This window comes from Nothoprocta perdicaria, unplaced genomic scaffold (assembly GCF_003342845.1).
Source record: "Nothoprocta perdicaria isolate Ctin4 unplaced genomic scaffold, notPer1 scaffold_101, whole genome shotgun sequence".
Lineage (NCBI taxonomy): Eukaryota > Metazoa > Chordata > Aves > Tinamiformes > Tinamidae > Nothoprocta > Nothoprocta perdicaria.
The window spans coordinates 1,107,360-1,126,356 of NW_020454106.1; the positions used below are offsets into that span (position 1 = coordinate 1,107,360).

The 18,997-nt window shown below is 45.0% G+C and overlaps 1 protein-coding gene across 1 annotated transcript in view; it reads left to right on the forward strand.

The window, feature by feature from the left end:
• The first annotated feature begins 485 nt into the window (after positions 1–485).
• XKR6 (XK related 6) overlaps positions 486–18,997 on the forward strand; it is a 193,944-nt gene continuing 175,432 nt past the window's right edge. The window contains exons 1-2 of the mRNA XM_026040986.1: positions 486–543; positions 1,420–1,535. Coding sequence (XP_025896771.1) covers positions 486–543; positions 1,420–1,535 — 174 coding nt within the window. The remainder of the gene's footprint in view (positions 544–1,419; positions 1,536–18,997) is intronic.

Below are 18,997 nucleotides of genomic sequence, written 5' to 3' on the forward strand. Positions count from 1 at the left end.
CCTCGGAGGAAGAGTTACTGGGGCATCTTGGCTGCTTCTCAGCTTTGTTGAGCTGCATTTCTKCCAAAGAAAGGCCTGAAAGGCAGTGATACTGATCTTGTTCTCCCCTCATCATTACACCTGCAGATCTCCATCAGGTCCTTCTGACCCATCTGCTCAGTCTTGCTATTGGCAATCCCTATTCATTTGTGCTGGGCATTGAAACAGTATCTGATATTGGGCAATCAGATCTGAGGGACGGAGGCTCCTGCCGACAAACTTGGGTGGATGCGGGAAGTCCTGGTGCTTGTACCATGACTGTGTGTCCAACTGCAAARTGTGTGACCTTGGATGAATTCTCATATTTTCCCAAAATCCTCCACTCTGCAGGGAAATTTGCTCTATAAATACCCGCAACCCCAGCCTCGCTGCATACCAGCTCTTCGGTCCAAGATCTCTCTGGCTCCTCTCTCCAGCTCTGCTGAGATCTCAGCTCAATTTCAGCCATGAGGTTCCTTTACCTCATCTTCGCTGTTTTCCTCCTGGTCTCCCTGGCCGCCCCAGGTAAGATGGGATATTGGGGGAGATGAAAATGAGGGGACTGGATGTGAGTGGTCTGGAGATTAGCTGGGATTCATTTCATGAAACTTTAGCTCTCTAAAATACAGACATCACTATCTGAGGTCATTGCTATTACCTGGTCAAATACTTTGGTTATTTCTCTTAAGGCACTGTGAAATAACAACTGTCTCAGAAAAAAAGTCAAGCTTTGGGTAGGAATAGTTGAGGTTAAAACTTTAGTATATAGTTCTTATGTATTTGAGTGTGCAGGTTATGTCCAGACTAGTAAGTGAAGAAGACCGTGAAACATGTAGAGGACTGGAACTTGATTCTGTGCTATTTGACTTTGAGTAGTGACCCTGGCACATTTCTGGCCTGGGCTGGACAATCTCCTTGATGATGCCCTAGGCTCAGCCTGGGRGTGAGCTCAGGCCAGGCAAATGCTAGACAAGAGCATGGATGTGGTCACCTGTCTTGGGAACTAAAGGAACTTTATATTAAGAGAGGACTGTTTTGTGCAAGTTGGTTTCTGTGTCAAGAAAGAGTCTGGGCACAGACCTCTGCAAGAGTCAATAGATCATTCTGGGTTGTGACTTCCCAGATGGGAAGTAGATGCACAAGCCTTTGTGCTCTTCAAGGTTCCTCCTGCACCACTGGTTAATGCAGAGGAGAGACAGAGGCAGGAGGGGTATGAAAGGAAAAGCTTAAGGGAAGACAAGACAGCTTCTGTCCCTGGTTCTGGCAGGACATCCCTGCGAGGAAGGTCCCATACCACTCACCAGTCCCTAACTTACCCTTGGAAGCAACAGGACATCTGGGTGGGAAGGTCTGATGCAGCTTTCCTGACCCCAGACCCTCTCCTTTTTCCTCTCCCCACAGGCTATGCCAGTGGGAAGCTGCCCTGCCCAAAGGAAGGAGTATGTGCCAGCGCCTGCGCCAAGGGATACTCCTGGAATTTAGCCTCCAACTGCAAGGAGTACTGCTGCATCCCACTGGCAAAGAAGTGGAAATAAGCTGAAGACAAAGCACCTGGGGAAGAGGAGGCAGCGTGGTGGCTTTGGGAGCAGCTTCTCATCTGTCTAACCCAGTTGTCATCCCTTCCTCTCAATAATGAAAAAATAAAAATAGAAAAAGATGCAACTGTGGTGTGTGCCGTGTGGTTACTGCTGTCCCTGAGATGCCATGCAGAGCATCGGGACAGGTTCTGCGTAGGGCACTCTTGCTATGAAAATACTAGTAAACCACCCAGAGGTGTACCACAGAGACACAAATAGGCTCATGGACCTCTTCCCATGGCTTTTATGTTCTCTTTGTGCTAAAGTTCCAGGACTGCCCAATTCTGCTCTCTTTTTTTCTGAAGATAATTTCTCAGAACTTGGTTCCTCCTCTGCCTAGCTCTGCCTGGATACGGTTGAGCTGGAGAAGAACCAAGAATGTAACCAAGGATCAGCAAAAACTACACAGGCCATGTAGGAGCTTCAGAGAGGAGCAAACCTTGCTGAGGTCTGACACTTCCTGTGATAGGAATGTATTCATGTGAGGAATTTACCTGACTGCAGGATGAGGTTGGCCACACYGAAGAATATTCCTCAGATTATTAGTAAATATATAGAAAGCATCTGTGAACCACCACAAGGAACTCCTAAAACACAAAACTGTCACAAGAAGAGTCACGGTTTACCTCTTTTATACCCTTCCTTCAATATCTATTTTGTTATTGCAAGAAGCAGAGTTCCGGGTTAGATGGAGTTTTCTTTGGTCCAATCCTGTTATTCTCCTTGTTATTTTTTCAAGTAGATTCTTTTTCTGCAGAGATTTTCACCATCAGATTTGTGGTCTCCCAATTTTATACCTGTCTCGGAGAGGCAACCCCACTTCTAGGCTTCTCATTAAGAAATGTAATGCTCACTACCATGTAGCTTGAAATGTGAAGAAGTGGGTATTGCACTAGTATGTGGAGGTGATCAGGGACCAAGAGTGAAACAACTTCTGCAATAAAAAAGTGCTACACTTAGTCCTGCTCTTGCTCATCTGAAGACGGACTGCATGACATTATCTGACATCATTTGGGGGCTCACAGGCTGTTGTTTTTCCAGGAACGAAGCTGCTCTGAGTTAATGACAGGCATCACTAARCTATCCAGTTGTGTTGTTTTTGGTAAAGAAGTCAAGGACTGGAAGAGCCATAAGGAGTGAGTGATCATTTACCCTTCTAGAGAGAGATCAGCAAGAGAGACGCAGTGGGAATACAGGGGAATTTAATCTCTGTGCTCTTCTACCTTCTGTCCTCTCTCTGTATAACCTTTTACATTCCAATGCAATGGACACACACAATGCAAAAAGACAGAAAAACTGAAAGTGGACCACATGGACTGGAATCTGCTCTGCTATTTAGTATTGTCCAGGTTGGGTTTGAAGGATTGCATGGAAGGCACACAGTATCCTGGTGTTTGTCCTTTCATGCCCTTGTCCACCTGACAATCTCTAAGTTAGATAAGTTTAAGTTGGAGATTAGGGAAAAATAAATGTAGATTTTTATGTACAGAGATCAACATTCCTGAACTGAGATATTCTGTGACAGCTTGAGACATCTCTATGGTGCTGGCAGATGTGGCATGGGACCTAAGAGAGACCCTTTCCCTCCAAACACACCTGGATGCTAGGTTGGACATCTCAAATTTGCCTCAGGCTAAACTAATGACCTCACTTTCAGACTTCCAGATTTATTTTTGTATGAAACTTACTTAAGCTTGATAACAACTTGCATTACTGTTGCGTCTCAGATCCTTGTGTGCAGTCTAGATACTCTCCTATATGTTTTGGCATACAAATGGGAATGGATGAGGTGACATTKTCCAGTGTAGTACCAATCCCCTCAAGTCTGTGAGGGTACAAAGAAGGCTCTCAAACTTGTCACTGAGGGGCTCTCCAGCACAACTGTTCCTACAAACCRACACCAAATCCCCTGATCCAGAAACATACCCCATGGTTTCAGTCCTGACAGTCCCATTTTTATGGGTTATGAATTTTGGCAGACAGATCAAGAGAGGCCTGTTCCCTGAGGTAGAAACGTCTGCATAAACTGCATGAGATGTCATCAAAGAACCAGTGAAAAATGGGCGCAGAGCGGATGTCYTATTGTCAGATGGCCACTGGGTTGGAGTGACATAACACCTCACTAAGTAGCAAACAATATATCCTTGGACAACAGAAAAGTCACGCTCCTCCCTAACACCATCCCTTCTGTCAAGAAATATCTATAAATATCATGATCTCCAGTTTTACACTTAGCAGCAGATTCAAGCTCTCCYTGCAACACTCAGTCCCAGACTTTCTGTGATCCTCGTGGATATCCAGCTATGAGGATGATCTACGTTGTGTTTGCTGCCCTTCTAATGGTGTTAATAGCCACCCCAGGTAAGGTGTTAAATTATAAGGAGTAGAAATGAGAGATAATAGTGAACCATGAAAGAACAAAGGCTTCTGCAGGACACTTGGTACGGGTGGAAGGAACACAGAGACAGCTTGGTTGGGTTGAGCGCATCAGATTTCAGAATTGGAGTTCAGCTCCYGAATCCCACCACCCTAAATTTAGACATCTACCATTTGGGGGCATCTGTGTGAGCTGGGTGCCTCTATGTCCATCGCAGTCACTGGAGATGGATTGTGCAATCAATACAGTCAGAACAGTTCAGCTCATCTCAAACTAAACGCTCCGACTATGACTGCACTAATTAATTGAGCAGTACCAAGGCTGAGGTCTGGACTTGACATTTGAACCAAGCCTTCCACAGCATTTAATCGTCCGCCCTTTCACTGACTCAGTTTTGCTCTTGGCCAAATAGCACAGCCTCAAACCATTCCCAAGAATAATTCAGGAACTAACACTGRTTGAGGCGCATTCCCAATTATCAGCGTGGATATCCTTGTTTTAAGGAAAGAGAAAGTTTATGGCATGGATATGCGCTTTCTGTGCCACAGATCATGGTGAATTAACCAGTTCAGACATGATTCTCTCTCCTTACAGGCAAAGGCCAGCCGAAAAAGAGCTGCAATAGGTATTGCTCAAGGACGTGTGCTAAAGGGCAGAAAGGGGAGCATGCCGAAGGCTGYGGGAAGAGGTATTGCTGCATGTTGCAGAGGAAAAAGAAATAAGAGCAGAACAGAGACTTTAAGTGATGAAGGAAGGAAGGAAGGAGATGATGACACTTACAGCAGTTTCTTCTTGTTTGGTGGAAATGGAATTTGCGACTCATTAAAAAGGAGCAAGTCTCACCCTGAAGCAGGTTGTGTAGTTTATTCTCTTGCAATAAATCATGTAGAGAGCATTGCAGAAGTTTTTGTAAGTCTTGTAGATAAGTTCCTATTTTGTATGATGACATGGTCATCGCTGCTCTTTCTCATATCAGCCTTACCACAGTAGGGGTCATGAGTGAGTTTCTTGATTGTCTGTTGAATGTTGTCCAAAAAAAAGGTAAGTTACCTATTTTTGTGGGGTATTTTCAGTGCACTTCCAAAATACAGAGCTAATTTTGTGCATGGGCAAAAGAGTGAAAATCCGTGTCTTGAACATGACATCTGTGGGACTGTGAACAAGGGACAGCAAAGGGTGAAGCATCTTCTAACTTAACACTTCATATCCCATGATGTTCCCTTCCATTCCCTCCCCACTTTTTCTMTATATCATTGCTTTGTAAAATGTTTGGTGCTATTCTTTGCTCTGCAAAGTGCTTGCAGAGGCACTTTGTACACACGAGCTCCACGGGGCTGGGTAACTGGAGAATTAAGCCTTGAGGAGAGACACACAATCTGTCTACATCTACGGTAACAGATTGGACCTAGTCAGGGCTGGTGTGACATAAAAGCTGTGCTGAAGCTTCCGAATATGCAAGTTSCCCCTGGAAATTAAGTATTGCCCTCCAGTTCCTTAATCTCAGCTCAACCATAGCTGTTTAGAAACACCAAGTCTGCCTGAAGAAGAAAAATCTGGTGAACGTGTAAATGATTGGTGACCATCTGTAGTCAGTGCAGCTGCAGTACTGATGACAGCAAGAAGTCCACCCTCGTGAAAACACAAGGAAGAGTCAAGGGAATATGTCCAAATCCCAGTAATTGTCCATGGGAATAATCAGGAGGCTCTTACAGCAGGTCAACCACATATAGTCAAAGTGCCAAGTAAGAGTCCTGACCCACTTGCCTTCTTAATACTCATTTATGTTCCACTACGCCAAAGAAATCAAGTGAGGATCATGCAGGGAGTGTAATGGCACAAACTTGTCCAATTAAAGGGGAGATGCCAGCACATCCATAGCTGTTTCTGTGCATCCCATCCCAGGTAACTCCTTTGGAGTCCTCCAGCTTTGCTCTCCTGCATSAAAGCAGTAGGATTTCCTCCCTGTCTCGCGCATTGTTCAGGGACTATCCGGCCTCATTGCTGCGCCACTGAGCTTCATAAATCAGGCCCTTATGTTCGTTCCCCTTTYTGTCCCTGCTTTCATTCAAACAAGAATAAATTCATGCCCAGACATGAAAGGAAACATTTTGCCTGACCTCCCGGGGCTTCTCTTTTTTTTTTTTGTTATTGCTGTTGTTTTCTTTTGAACAAACTGAAAAGGAGGGAAAAAATCTTTTTTTTTTCAGATCAAAGTCATTTTTCTTTGAATTCTTGGGGCTTGCCAGCGAACCAGAAAATCCCCTGTGTGCCTCGCTTCAGTGTGGAGAATATGGGAAGGCACCACGGCTGCTGGGGGAAGCAGAGCACAAGAACTAGATAAGAAGGAAATATCCAGAGCTCCTCTTTGCTCATTATTTTCTTGGAAAACAAAGCATAAAGTGACCCAAATCAGCACCAAGTGCTGCTGACCAAAGCTGCCATTCATTGCTTCAATTCTCCCTGATTTTCTAGCAAGGCTTCCATGAGAAGCTCTTGGATCCTGAAAGGAGATGAATTCAGCCAGCCTTCACCAAAAAAAAGTACTTATTTTCTTACAAAATGCCACTATTTAGGGCAATGTAGTCCCAGGCCACATTCAGTTCAAAATAAAAAAGTTACACACTGGTGGTTGAACATGACAGTACCTGACTCCACCAGGATGGGGGGCTTCCATCTTCCATTTCGCTTTCCTCCTCATTTCTTCCACATTTGTGTTTCTGGTCCTGGACCTTCTCGGGGGTTAGGAGCATYAATCCAACCTGCTGGAGGTGGGACCCGATGTCTTCTGCTATGGTTGTGCGTTGCCCAACTTGCTGGTCCCTGCTTCTGACCTGCTSTGAAGTGACATGAAAAACATATTGACAATAACTTCCTCTACCCCATTGCCAGGGATCAGCAGTGCCTGTTGAAGGTTCATCTTTGATGCAGCAAGGCAACGTCCTCACCTCCCTCCTTGTGTGAGATGTGCCAGTTCTGCTTTTTTTTAGGAAACCTTTGAGCTGCTTGAAAAGCCACTTTCCAGCTTAGTTGGTGTTGGGGCAAAACACTCCAGCTCGATTCCCTGATCACCACCGGGGCAGAGTGCTGCACCTGACTACAGGCAAGACCTTTCTTTCTAGGGTCTTCATGAYTATCTCTACTGTAACTATTGCTTTCATTATTGCGGGAACTCTTAAAAACGGTCCTTGTCTTTGACCCTCCTTGCACTGGTGCTGAACACTCTTGAAGAGCTCAAGGTTAAAGTCTTCACTAGTATACTCAAAGCAAGAGAGACATCCAAGAATGTCACTGTAGCCCCATTAGCGAGCTTATCAGAGAGACATCAACTTTATTTCCAAAAGTTACACTCARTTCCAAAAGTTCAAGCCCTCAGCTGCCTCCTTGCAAGAAACTCTCCCTGGTGCTTAGCAGAGACATGTCCTATCTGGCACGGAGGCTACAAAAGCCARATGAGGATTATGGGAACAAGTTTTGCTCAAACACCAGCACCCAAGAAGACATCTAAACTCAACTGTGTTGAAACTGGCCTAGGCCTGGGTAGAAACTACACTGAAGTGAGAGAAGAACTGATAGCTGCATTTCTACTCATCTGCCAACGTGTGGGAACTGCCTTGCCGAGACTGGCACAGCTTCGGCACGAACCAAGCAATTCCTGGGCATTATTCAGGATTTAGAGTAGGCCAGGGACCCCAGTAGCTGAGATATCAGCCCTTKCGTTGGTAGGTGAGAGATTTTCATGGTATAGACAAGGTGAGGTAGTGCCAATTGGCCTCAGGGCCTGGAAAMATGACCTGGCACTGTTTATTTAACTCACAGAGGTATATCCAACGTGTCCAAGGCCACAAGAGCAGAGCAGAGCTATAAATACCCCGCATGCCCTATCTCTCTCAGACTGATTGAAAAATTTCCTGGGTAACAGTGTCTCTCCAAAAAGCATATTCAGAGAAACRGAGGTGGAGAAAATAGAAGTAGCATATTCCTGTTTCATATTTGGGCCTGTCTGTAGATTTCCACAGAACACAAATATAATGTAGAAGCGAGGATGATCTGATGAAAAAGATGTTAAAAAAAAAAAAGTAATTTTATGTTTATGTTCCCATCTTCCACCTCCAAAGTGCCTCAAAAACAGGGAAATCATGGGACAGGGACACTAAGGTGATCTGATCCATATCTCCGGGATCTCCTCCATGAACTCTGATGTGACGGGGGGGTCCAGGAACGGATATGGGGTATTGGAGATGGGAAAGAGTGATCATTATAGATGGACAACTAATAGAGGTGTCGAAGATGTGGATGCTCTGGGGAGGCCAAGGGGAACTTGCCTTCCTTCTTCTTTGCCAGCAAAGAGGCTCCAAGCACCACGGACCACCAGGAGCAGCCCGCTGCAGCAGCATAGGCCCCTGGGTTTCCAAAGATAAAAGGGCACTTGKTTCACATGCAACCGAAGGAAATCCCTCTTTTAGGAAGCAGCAGGCATGGTCACCTTTCCCGGGCAGAGTCCTGGCTAGCTCAGTGCCTAGGGCTCYGCTAGGGACAGGTTCTTTTTCACATTTCTCTGCAGCTTTTGGCTCTTTTGGGCTCGATTTCCCACAAGCCATGCTGGCTGCAGTGCCAGTAGCCAGGATGGGACTCGGATCTTGCATTCAGAGTCCAGCCAGCTGGAATGGCACAAGATTTGGGGAAGGCTGCCATCTTTTGGATATTTGCAAAATAACGGAGCCTGCTTAGGAAATGCTTCCCAGCCCAGAGAAGTGCCCACCCTTTTCCTTGGAGGAGGAGACACAGTTACAGATGAACTGTGTTATTAATTCCTTCTATGCACTCGCCCCCCACAGACTGACCCAGACCTGTATCTAGGGCAAACTGGGATCAGAGCTGGGAGTGACTGGGCAGGTTTTCTGCCTGGCTGTTGAACAAAGGCTGCATCTGCAAGGATCTCATGATGCGTATTATATATGCATATATATATATATATATATGATTAACATGTATAAGTTCAGGAAGGGAGAATTCGGGAAGAAGGGGGCAAGATCTTCTCAGTGGTGGCCAGCGATAGGACAAGGGCTGAAACACAGAAAGTTCCGTCTCCAGGTGAGGAGGAACTTCTTTACTGTGAGGGTGACAGAGCCCCGGAACAGGCTGCCCAGGGAGGCTGTGGAGTCTCCTTCTCTGGAGGTCTTCAAAACCCACCTGGATGCCACCCTGTGCCACATGCTGTAGGTGTGCCTGCTTGAGCGGGAAGGTTGGACTAGATGATCTCTAGAGGTCCCTTCCAACCTTGAATGTTCCGTGATTCTGTGATATCCTGAAAGCAATGATCAAGCTGCCTTCCATGGGGCTGGTTCAGCTCCTGAAGGAGCACCACCAAGGATGCCAGGGGTCCTGTACAGGTGTTTGCTATTTATGCCAAGCACTGAGTCTGTCAAAGAAGCCAATGCTCACTGACTGGGTGACACCATTCAAACTCTCCACACAGTACATTGGAGCCATGGTCCCGTGTGCTTCTTAACACAGTCCACATAAACTTCCTATATAAGTCCAGAGTCCAAACGTCCATAGTTGATTTAGAATAGAATAGACCTGCTCTGTCCAAAGTTGTTTAAGTATGGTTTCTACTCACTGATTTTTAGGTGTAATTCATGGTGGGAGCTTGATTGAGCTCTCCAAAGTGTAGCTGTCAGTTCTGAGCATTGTCACCACTTCCCTGTGTGAATACGGAAAAACACTGGATTCTCATAGGCCATAGGTCTCCATCCAGGGGTGAGGATGTTGTAGAGACAGCTCCTTCCATGCCAGGAGGAGTCAGTCATGGTAGCAGGAAGCATCATCTGGATGTAGCAATGAAGCAGAGTTCCTTAGCTCCGGGACTCATCAACTGGTGGCAGTGGAAACCTTCCAAATTGCTGAATTAATGAAAGCAGAAGAAGCAACTGATGTGCTGGAGGTGTGTCTTAAGGGCTGGGGATGGGGAGATGCTATTTGGCCTTACAAACTACCTCTAGCAAATAAAATGGGCCAAGCTCTGATTTCCAGCCTGAAAAACAAATGACACAGCACGAATCACCTCCTCATGGCCAAACTCCTGCTCTAAGTTCCTAGCTAGTCTGTCAAGCACTTCCTTTTACAGCCAAAATCCTAGTGTGGAGAGGGTGGAAGACGAGCTCAACTTGGCACATGGTGTAGTCTGTGCATGCAGAAGTGCACAGGTTTGGTGCACTAGTTTGGGCACCCTGTCCCCATCACTGCTGCCATTCGGTGACCTCAGCGGCTCCTTTTGCTCTTCCATGCGACTCTCTGGGGTTCAGAGGTGCTAGACCTGCTCCCTCAGCTCCTAGTTTGTGAACTCTGGCACTGGTCACCCAGGTCCTAAGCCCCTCTGAAAGCCAGTGCTGCCCACTTTCCATCCCCTGGTCCCCACCACCATCACTCAAAACAGCCTTGTGAAGGCCCAGCTGCTCCGTGGTCTTAAATGTGTCGGAGCACCTGCTCGTCCAGTGGCCCACTTTCCTATAGATTAAACATTAGTCTAATGGCCATAAGCGGCTTAAATATGTCGTGGGCAAAGCCCCTTTGTGAGTACACTGAGAACAAATGGTTCCCTGCTGAGACCACTGCTGTACTCTGAGACCAAAAACATTTCTTAAGGATGCGTGGTCTGATTTCTCTGTCTTTTATGCATACAGCCTGCTCATCTACATTGCATGAGCATGAAGGAGTGAAGGATTTGCCCCCTCATAGATAGACAAGAGAAGATGGCCGGTTTTCAGCACTCTTGTCCACATGGCCAAAGAGACATTGCTAGACCGCATGTGTTTCCTTACACGCCGACATCCTCCAGCATATCCTGTGTTGGAGTAAGATGCTGTGTAAGCATCTCCCATATTGTCTTCATTGAGTAAACCAACATCACAGCATTTAGGAGAGGTCAATGCATGAGCGTACGGTTGGTCCAAGTAATATCCGACAAAACCTCTGTTCAAATCAGGCTTGAAATATCCATTACTTCCAGTATTTTCGACCCCCATCAAGCTGGCAGCTCTCCAGCTCCATTGCTTGACCTCCCCTGCCACCTCTGACCAGGCAGAGACCTTTGGCTTGCTTTCCCCAAAACATCAACTGCAAATAAAGATCAGCAGGAGCTCCCCAGAGCCAAATCCTTAAAGCAGCTTGTTTGACAGGATGTGGCATGGGTAGATGATCAGGATGCCAGATGCTGGGAATGTCTGGCCCAATCTGTAGTAGCTGTGAGTTTTTTTCTCAGGGAACTTTTCATCCCAGCTATTGAAACCTGACACCCAAATTTTGCTTCTGTCAAGATTTAGATCACAGTGACCCTGGTGCATGCTTGCTTTGTAATGACTTCAACATCATGAGAACTTCACTCTGATGCTGGTTCGTTTATTTCTGCAGTGAAAGCAAATGCTGCCTCTAATATCTGAACAATGTTACATCCTACCACGCTCTGAAAATCTAGCAAATAAAGAACAGAAAAGACCGAAAATAGGCTGTGCTTCCTTAAGGATTAGAGAAGGAAAGAACATGTGAGGGAGGTGGCTGGGAAGAAGGAATGGCAAAGGATTTAGTGCTGCTGGGGGTTAGACTTACATGGGGATTGGTGGCTGAGATACCCTTTGGGAGAGTCTAGTCTGGTAGGAACGGAAGAATCTTGGGGAAAAATAAAGAGAGTTTTGACAAGGTGATGTTATTGCTAGGAAATGTGTCCTGCATATCGTTTTGTGAGAAATGCTGAGGAAGTGTGTTTTTAGGAAGAAATGCAGTGGCAAAAGGGAGACTTCGAAATGGGAAGCAGTAGGGCCATGAAAAGACATAGAATGGAGAGGAATGCATAGGAAATGAAATGCATAGGAATGAGCATGGAAGAACCAAAGCTAAGCTGGGCCTAAAGTTTAAGAGCTTGGCCCTGATGCAGTAAGAAAGAGTGATCCAGCAGGGGGATTGAAAAAAGCAAAGGAAATGTGGGCCTTTTGTAGTAGATGGATTGGAAGTGAAGAATGAGGCCAGAGACCAGGAAGAGGGCAGATGCCCTAAAATATCCGCTTAYGTGCTGAGGCATGAGTTTTGATTACTTTCATTATAGGATCTCCTTGTGCAGAGCTACAAATGTCCAGGTTCAGGTAAATAGCAAGTCACAATAGTTGACTCAGTGACCTCCTTTGGCCGTGAAGTCCATAAACTGACTACTCTAGGTACAATGATGGGATCTTTGATGAATTTTTCTTGTCCCCAAGTGGCACCCATTACACACAGCAGGGGAAAAAGGAAAGTGGATGCTGGCCCCTTCTCTTTATTTTATTTGAATGTCTTCAAACTCTTGTCTGATATTTCCAAAACACTCCTGGTTTTCAGGCCATTTTTTTTCTTCACATATGTGTATATTTGTGCTGCCCTCCAGACTTTACCAGCACCCTGGGCCAAAGATTAATGTCATCTATGAAATGTCTAAGATATCCTTTGGCTTCCCTGTGCTGCTTCCTCTAGAAAGAGCATCCTGAGTCACTTCAGCATCTCATAGCAAAAGGAGGTGAACGGTGATGAAGGACCTTAGGGCTATAAACATTTATTTCCTCTCCCTGGACAAGAAAAAACCTCTGCTTGGTCCCATTGCTGYCTGTTTTGTTCTTGCCTCCAGCCACAGCTGCTTGCTGGAAATAGGGACAGGCCCAAGTAGGATCATGTAAAGCAGATGCCCAAGTTTCTGTAAGGCGGTATCAAGGCTGCACCTGCTTGCCCTATGCCCTGAACTCTAATGCAGCTCATTTTTTGATGGATTTCAGTTACTTTGGTTCCCAGGAACCCTTGGGCTGAGCATGGAGGTAGGGATCAAGCATAGCATTCAGATGTTGTGACTATGTAAGCCCGTAGAAACCTCTTTAGAAAAGCTGAGGCAAGAAACAGCCCCAGGCCCAGCCACACRGATAGAATGAGAGCACCTCACCAGCCTCCTTGGCTGGGAGGAGAGGGGTCCCCTCTTTTCACAGGGSGTCTTCTTTTCATAGAGATCTCCCCTTTTCATAGATTTCACAGATGATGATACTGTGGTCAATTTAGGGTGTGTGATGGGAGATTTGAAAGACAAGCACAGGGAGAAAGAGGGCAAGTTCTACCAAGCTAACAGGTAGGGTAGGACAGAGCTCCTGCGGGATATTGCCCATGGCTATAGGATCCTCCAGACAGCACTAAAGGAACGTACAGGACCCCTCAGGGACTTGGTGAGCTTAAGTTGTTTAGAAATGCTTAAAAATGTTTAGTTTCTGTGCATGTACTGAAGCCAAGACAGACTGGAGAACCAGGCTGTAACTGCACTAGCACATAGTTCAACATATCGTGTCTGTGTCCTGAATTGCTTAAATCACAGATATGGATGCACACCAGGGAACTTAACTTAGCGTTAACTAGAGCTAGGACGTTAGCTCTAGTTAACAATGTTAACTAAGACATTAGTCCTGCAACTGTTATGATCAGGACAGGAGCTATCCAGAAGGGCCAAATAGCAAAGGGCTGTTGCTAGTGGAGTCAGCTCTCAAAACATGAGTTAAAATTGTAACTCGTGCAAAGAAAAGAAGCCTCCTTTGTGCAGTAAAAGGGGGAATGCTGCAACTGAGCAATTTCTCCAGCCTTGGCTACCCAGTCAGAAAGCATCAGGCATTTCTAAGCAGCACTGAGTGAGCGACCGACGGGGCTACCTGGCATTTCATTCCAGCTTCCTTTCACTTGAGCAAACCACTCTTGAGATCCTTGTTGGAGTCACTTTTACGGCTGTGTGTGCTCAAGGCTGCTGCAGCATGGGCTAGAAGAGATGCTAAATGTTTTCTGTAGCACTCTTTTGCTGAAAACTAACGTTTTTCTTCTTCTCACTGAACAGCTGTTTTTCCTGTTGCTTCTAATATTTGCAGTGCTTTCATAGTGAAACGTGATCTCTGACCAAATTTTATTCGGAATCCCTGAATTTCTTCTTTTCATAGTTGACATTCACCCACGGTGCTGGAAGAGCCTGGAGAGCAGCACAGTTATACATATATGTGAGGAAAGAAAACGTCCCAAAAACCAGGAATACAAGGAGAGCTTGTGAATACAAGAGTTTGAGGACATTCAGATGAAATAAAGGCAGTAGATCAGCATCCTCTTTACTCTTTGCTCTACCATGTATAATACAGGTCGTAGGTACCACTTGGGGACAGCAAAGTTCAGTAGAGGTGTAGTCAATCAAAGGTCCCAACATTATACCTAGAATAGCCAATTTATGGACTTCACTGTCAAAAGAGGTCACTGAGTCAGCTGCGGTGACCTGCTAATTACCTGACCATGGGCGTTTGTAACTCTGCACGAGAAGATCCTGTAATAAAGGTAATCAAATCTCATGCTTCAGCGCATGAGTGGATCTTCTATGGCAGTCAGGAAAGAGGTTTTCCACCTACATATCCATAACTGTGCAGTTATTTAGGTGTGCTGTAGAGGTAACCTCTCAAGCCTCAGGTTTTGGCCATAGCTGGAGGCAGGAAGCAGGATTTGACGAGCCAGTGATCTAACCGGGAATGGCAATTCCTATGCAAGACCTGGGGAGATCACGAAAGGGGAAGTATGCAATTAATGTGCTACAGTGAGCCATTTTTGCTGCCACATTTGGAAATATATGTGGTTCAGGAAATAGGCTGAACAGCAAAACCACAGTCAAAGACGCTGAGAAAGGACCAGAGGGCACTTATGCAATGGAGTCTGAAATATTCTTGGAGACTGCAGGTGGCACTTTGCCCATTTCAAGAACAGGGACCAATGGCCTTGGTGATGTTATGCTAAAACTTCCTCCTACGACATGCAATTGTTTTTCAGGTTATTGAAAAAAAAAWATATAGTCTTGGTGCTAATCACTGTAATCCAAAGAAGAAACATAGCACAATGACACAATCAAAGACTGTGACCTATGTGTACATGTGGGTCCAAACCTTGAAAATCAGGACCTGTGAAGGCCCATCCTAACTAAAATCTCCACCATGGACAGGGGACTTGGCTGTAGCTGGTGTAGGGGTCACTGAATCAAAGTGCTTTGACCTTAAATGTCCAAATAACTACAGCTTGAATTACAAGGCTGAAGTTCTGTACTGGGAGGTTGCAAAAACCCACTTTTTTTTTCTATAGGTCAACACGGAGTTAAGCAAAAATAGATATTTCCCACCAAACAGAGAGCTGTGAAATATTCTATTGAAAACCAGCACTAGGAAATTTCCCATCCGATACACAGTCATTTTGCACAGCGGTGGAGGTTTTCACACGTAGCTATAACAAGCGATTTTTGAAAGGCAAATAGCTGAAAGAGCAGTTGCACCTGAAAATGGAGGCATCACCTCCGGTCATGATTGCAGCTCCCTGAAGTAGAAGGCCAAGATGAGCAAGGCCAGGGACAGGATTTCCCACTGGAGTAGGAGCTGCCAGACTGCTACACTGCCTTCACACTGTCAAACGTACTCTTATTCACAGAGCACCAAGCGTTAGGTTAAAGCACACATGGCCTCGAGAAGATCAGCTGTGCTGGTAGTTGGCTTGTTGATACCCACCGATTGTTTCTGTTTGCAGAGCACACAGATCCTGCTCAGTCTAGCACCCTTCATCAACACAAATATTTGTTAAAACATTGAAAGTCCTTTGAAAAGCAACCTATGAGTCCTGCAGAATGGGTAGGACGCAGTGGATTATTCAATATTTATTCCTAAGTGCTGGCCAACAAACTGAGCTTTAGATACCTCTTGTCCTGCAGTGAGGAAAGACCTTGAGATCATCAGGCCTGAAGATTTTCACACTGATATTTCCTTACTTTTGACTGAAGAAGCTGCATGCAGCTAGGCCAAGGTCTCTGTCTATTTAAAATCCAGCCACAGCAGAGCTCTACACACCTGATAGTAGCATGTCAGTCCTCCAGGGACAACAACAGTGGGCTGGGTTGGAGAGCACTCATTGCAGCTGTGATTCCTCAGAAGAAATGTATGGAATGTGTGGATTCCTCAGAAGAAATGTATGGAAGGGTTTACAAGCTCACCAGTTGAGACCCAAGCGTTGGTCCATGCTGTTTGGATGGGAAGGTCAGAGACAAATACAATCTTATCCATAAGGAAAAATCCAGATGGTGGATGCACAGATGCCAATGCTAAATGAACAATAGGGATGGAAAATATATGTGTCACAGGACTGAAAACACTTAGACCTCTTCTAAAACTGCATTGTAGAACTTGTAAACCTGAATTGTAGGTGACACACTCTTTACCATAACCTCTATTTATCAGTTCACTATGTGCTTTTAAGATAGATTAGAAGGCTTAGAAGAAACCTTTAAAATCCTTCCACCCACATTGTTTCTGCAGTGACATCAGTTTGTTGGCTTTCATCTCCCACAACAACGAGAATGTCTACTTCCACATCGCATTTCTTCTCTGTCCTTTGCARTGGAAAAGATCCTGATTCAGCAAACCAGGAACCTCCAGTTTAATCTGAAACCTGGCTGTGCTCCTCAAAATAAGCGGTGCTGAAACATGGAAAGCTTTTGAGTAGAGAGTTACTGCTAGTAGTCTGTCACATGGGTATCTCTCAGTGCTTTGTTTAATAAAGTGCTTTGTTTTAAGTGYTTTGTTTAATAAAGACCTGACAAAAGACCTGCCAACAAAGCAGCATATACGAGCATATATGATTGCATTTGCGTTCCCTGTGAGAAATGCATGGTGAGGAATAGTGTCTGCCTGATTGTGTGCCAGTGTGTAGTGTAGAAGTGGAATGGGCTTCTTCTCCCTGGAATGTTAATTAATGAAGAGCTAATGGTCCTGCTGCAACTTCACAGCACTTTGTGAAGTCACAAACACTGTTTACTTGAAGATGCAATGAATGTCATCATCAAAACAGAGAAGATTCTCCAACGTAGAGATTTCTTGATAGGGCTTTCTAACGTGTCTCATGAAGGATCAGAAGAGTGAAATATTGGAGGAACTAAGAAGTGATTTGCCAAGGCTGCACAATCTCTGAGGATTTTGTAGGTTGAAGAAGGCTTCATCCAGCAGGCCCAGTTCTGCAGTCCTGGTCTGGACAGTTGCCCCATTGGATTCAGTGCAAATACAGTGGCCTGTAAGATTCACATCAAGAGTTATTGTTTGCTGCTGTTTCAGCTTCTATTTTTTTTCATTCTGCCCTAAAAATGCCAAAGCTTATTATTCTCTCAGAGCTCTAACCTGAACATTTGTGCTGTAGAATCCCCCGTGCCCCTTTATATCAGCCTAACTAGCATATAACCATCTCCTGATGCTCCTCTTTGAGGATTCCTTGCTCTCTTCCCATTGTCTTTGACCTCCTCAGGTTTCTCTGTGTATCACACCGGGCAGTATGGAGGATTKCTGCAGTCATCTTTTTTCACTGCTGGAGAGATGTGATGAGGAGCACTTAATGGTCTTCTCTCRCTGTCCATGGCTCTCAGGTTGTGGCAACCCAAGAAGCAAGACTCAAAGTGTCACCTTTGAAAGAATTCAGAGCTGGTAGGGGACAGGTCTGTAGTCTCTGGACATGGCTATGTACTCTGCCATACAGCATGTCTTATGGTTCCTGACTTCAGCCATCTACAAAGCTCAGTTCCTAGTGCAGTGCTCAAGGTTACCTCCACAAGAAAGAGGACACCTGTTCCAGCAGAAAGAGGACATCCATGTAAACAGCATACCTCATCCCACSCCAAAGTGCCTGTCTAAAGCAAGGAGAGGAACTGCTTCCTAGATGTGCTGATCTTCTCTGCATGGCCCAAAGAAAGACCCTGAAGGATTAGCTTGAACAAGACATCTCATTTTCAGATGGCTGAAACAAAGTGAGATAATTCCCCATGGCTGGTTTGATATTTTATRAACCTTATTGGGATGGAAAATTTATACAAGAGCCATTGTGTTTCTTCCATTGCTTTATAAAGCAATTTTTGAGTWTATTTATCTCTTCCTTCCAGTCTTTTCAAATGCCAGTGAAGCTCCTSTCACTGTAAATCAGGGTCATCAGAACTGCCTTTCGAAGTAGAACTTCTGACTGTGAAGAAAAGACATCACTGTGAAGCAAATATCAACATATATAGCAAGTTATATATTGTAGACTCAGTAGCATGAGGTCTGCTCCAACCTTATTTCACACCAGGTTGACGTGATGGACATACAACATGCATCCTTCTGGGGAGCTGCTTGCCCTAACATCATTCGAACAATGGGACAGGTTCAGATCAAGAATTTGCCTAGTATTTTCTCTCCAATCTTGGCCACCAGAAGACATCTACAAGAAAACAAAGAACGGGGCATGTGATACTAATCCTACAGTTTTCCCACCTTTTGATCATTTTCAGCTTAGGGAATTTCTTGAGCCTGTTGCTCTTTACCTATCTTTTGCTAGATCTCTCTCTGGAAGTGAAGAGTTGGTCCCTATTTGCCCTCCTGAAGTCCTCTGGATCTTTGCAACGAACTAGAACWCCTTCTGGTGCTCTAGGTCAGTCCAGGCAGAAGATGTTGCCACTGGAGTGGTTTGTCACCATCTAAACTTGGCAGGTTAGTGTCCCATTTGTTCTCCTGCTCCAGCAGTTTTGCTTCCAGGGCCTTTTTTTTTTCCAAGCAGGGGCATGACCAGTGACTGTCTACTGATCCATGATGATGAATGTGATCAGCTCATGAGGAATGGAGCTTCTTTTCTTTCTTTCTTTCTTTCTTTCTTTCTTTCTTTCTTTCTTTCTTTCTTTCTTTCTTTCTTTCTTTCTTTCTTTCTTTCTTTCTTTCTTTCTTTTATTTATTTATTTATTTATTTTTCCCAAAGGAAAGTCCAACAGCCCCACGGTGAATCTACAGACTGTTCATTCTTGAGTCCTGAGTTAGTCCAAACTGGAGTGAGAGACTTAGAGATGGAGTTTTATAAAAGAACTTGAGGCAATGAAGCAGGCAAGAAAAAAGTGGAATGAAGGCTCTTTTCAAATGTTTTCCTTAAGGAAATGAGACTTGGGAGTAGGCATTTCTTTTTT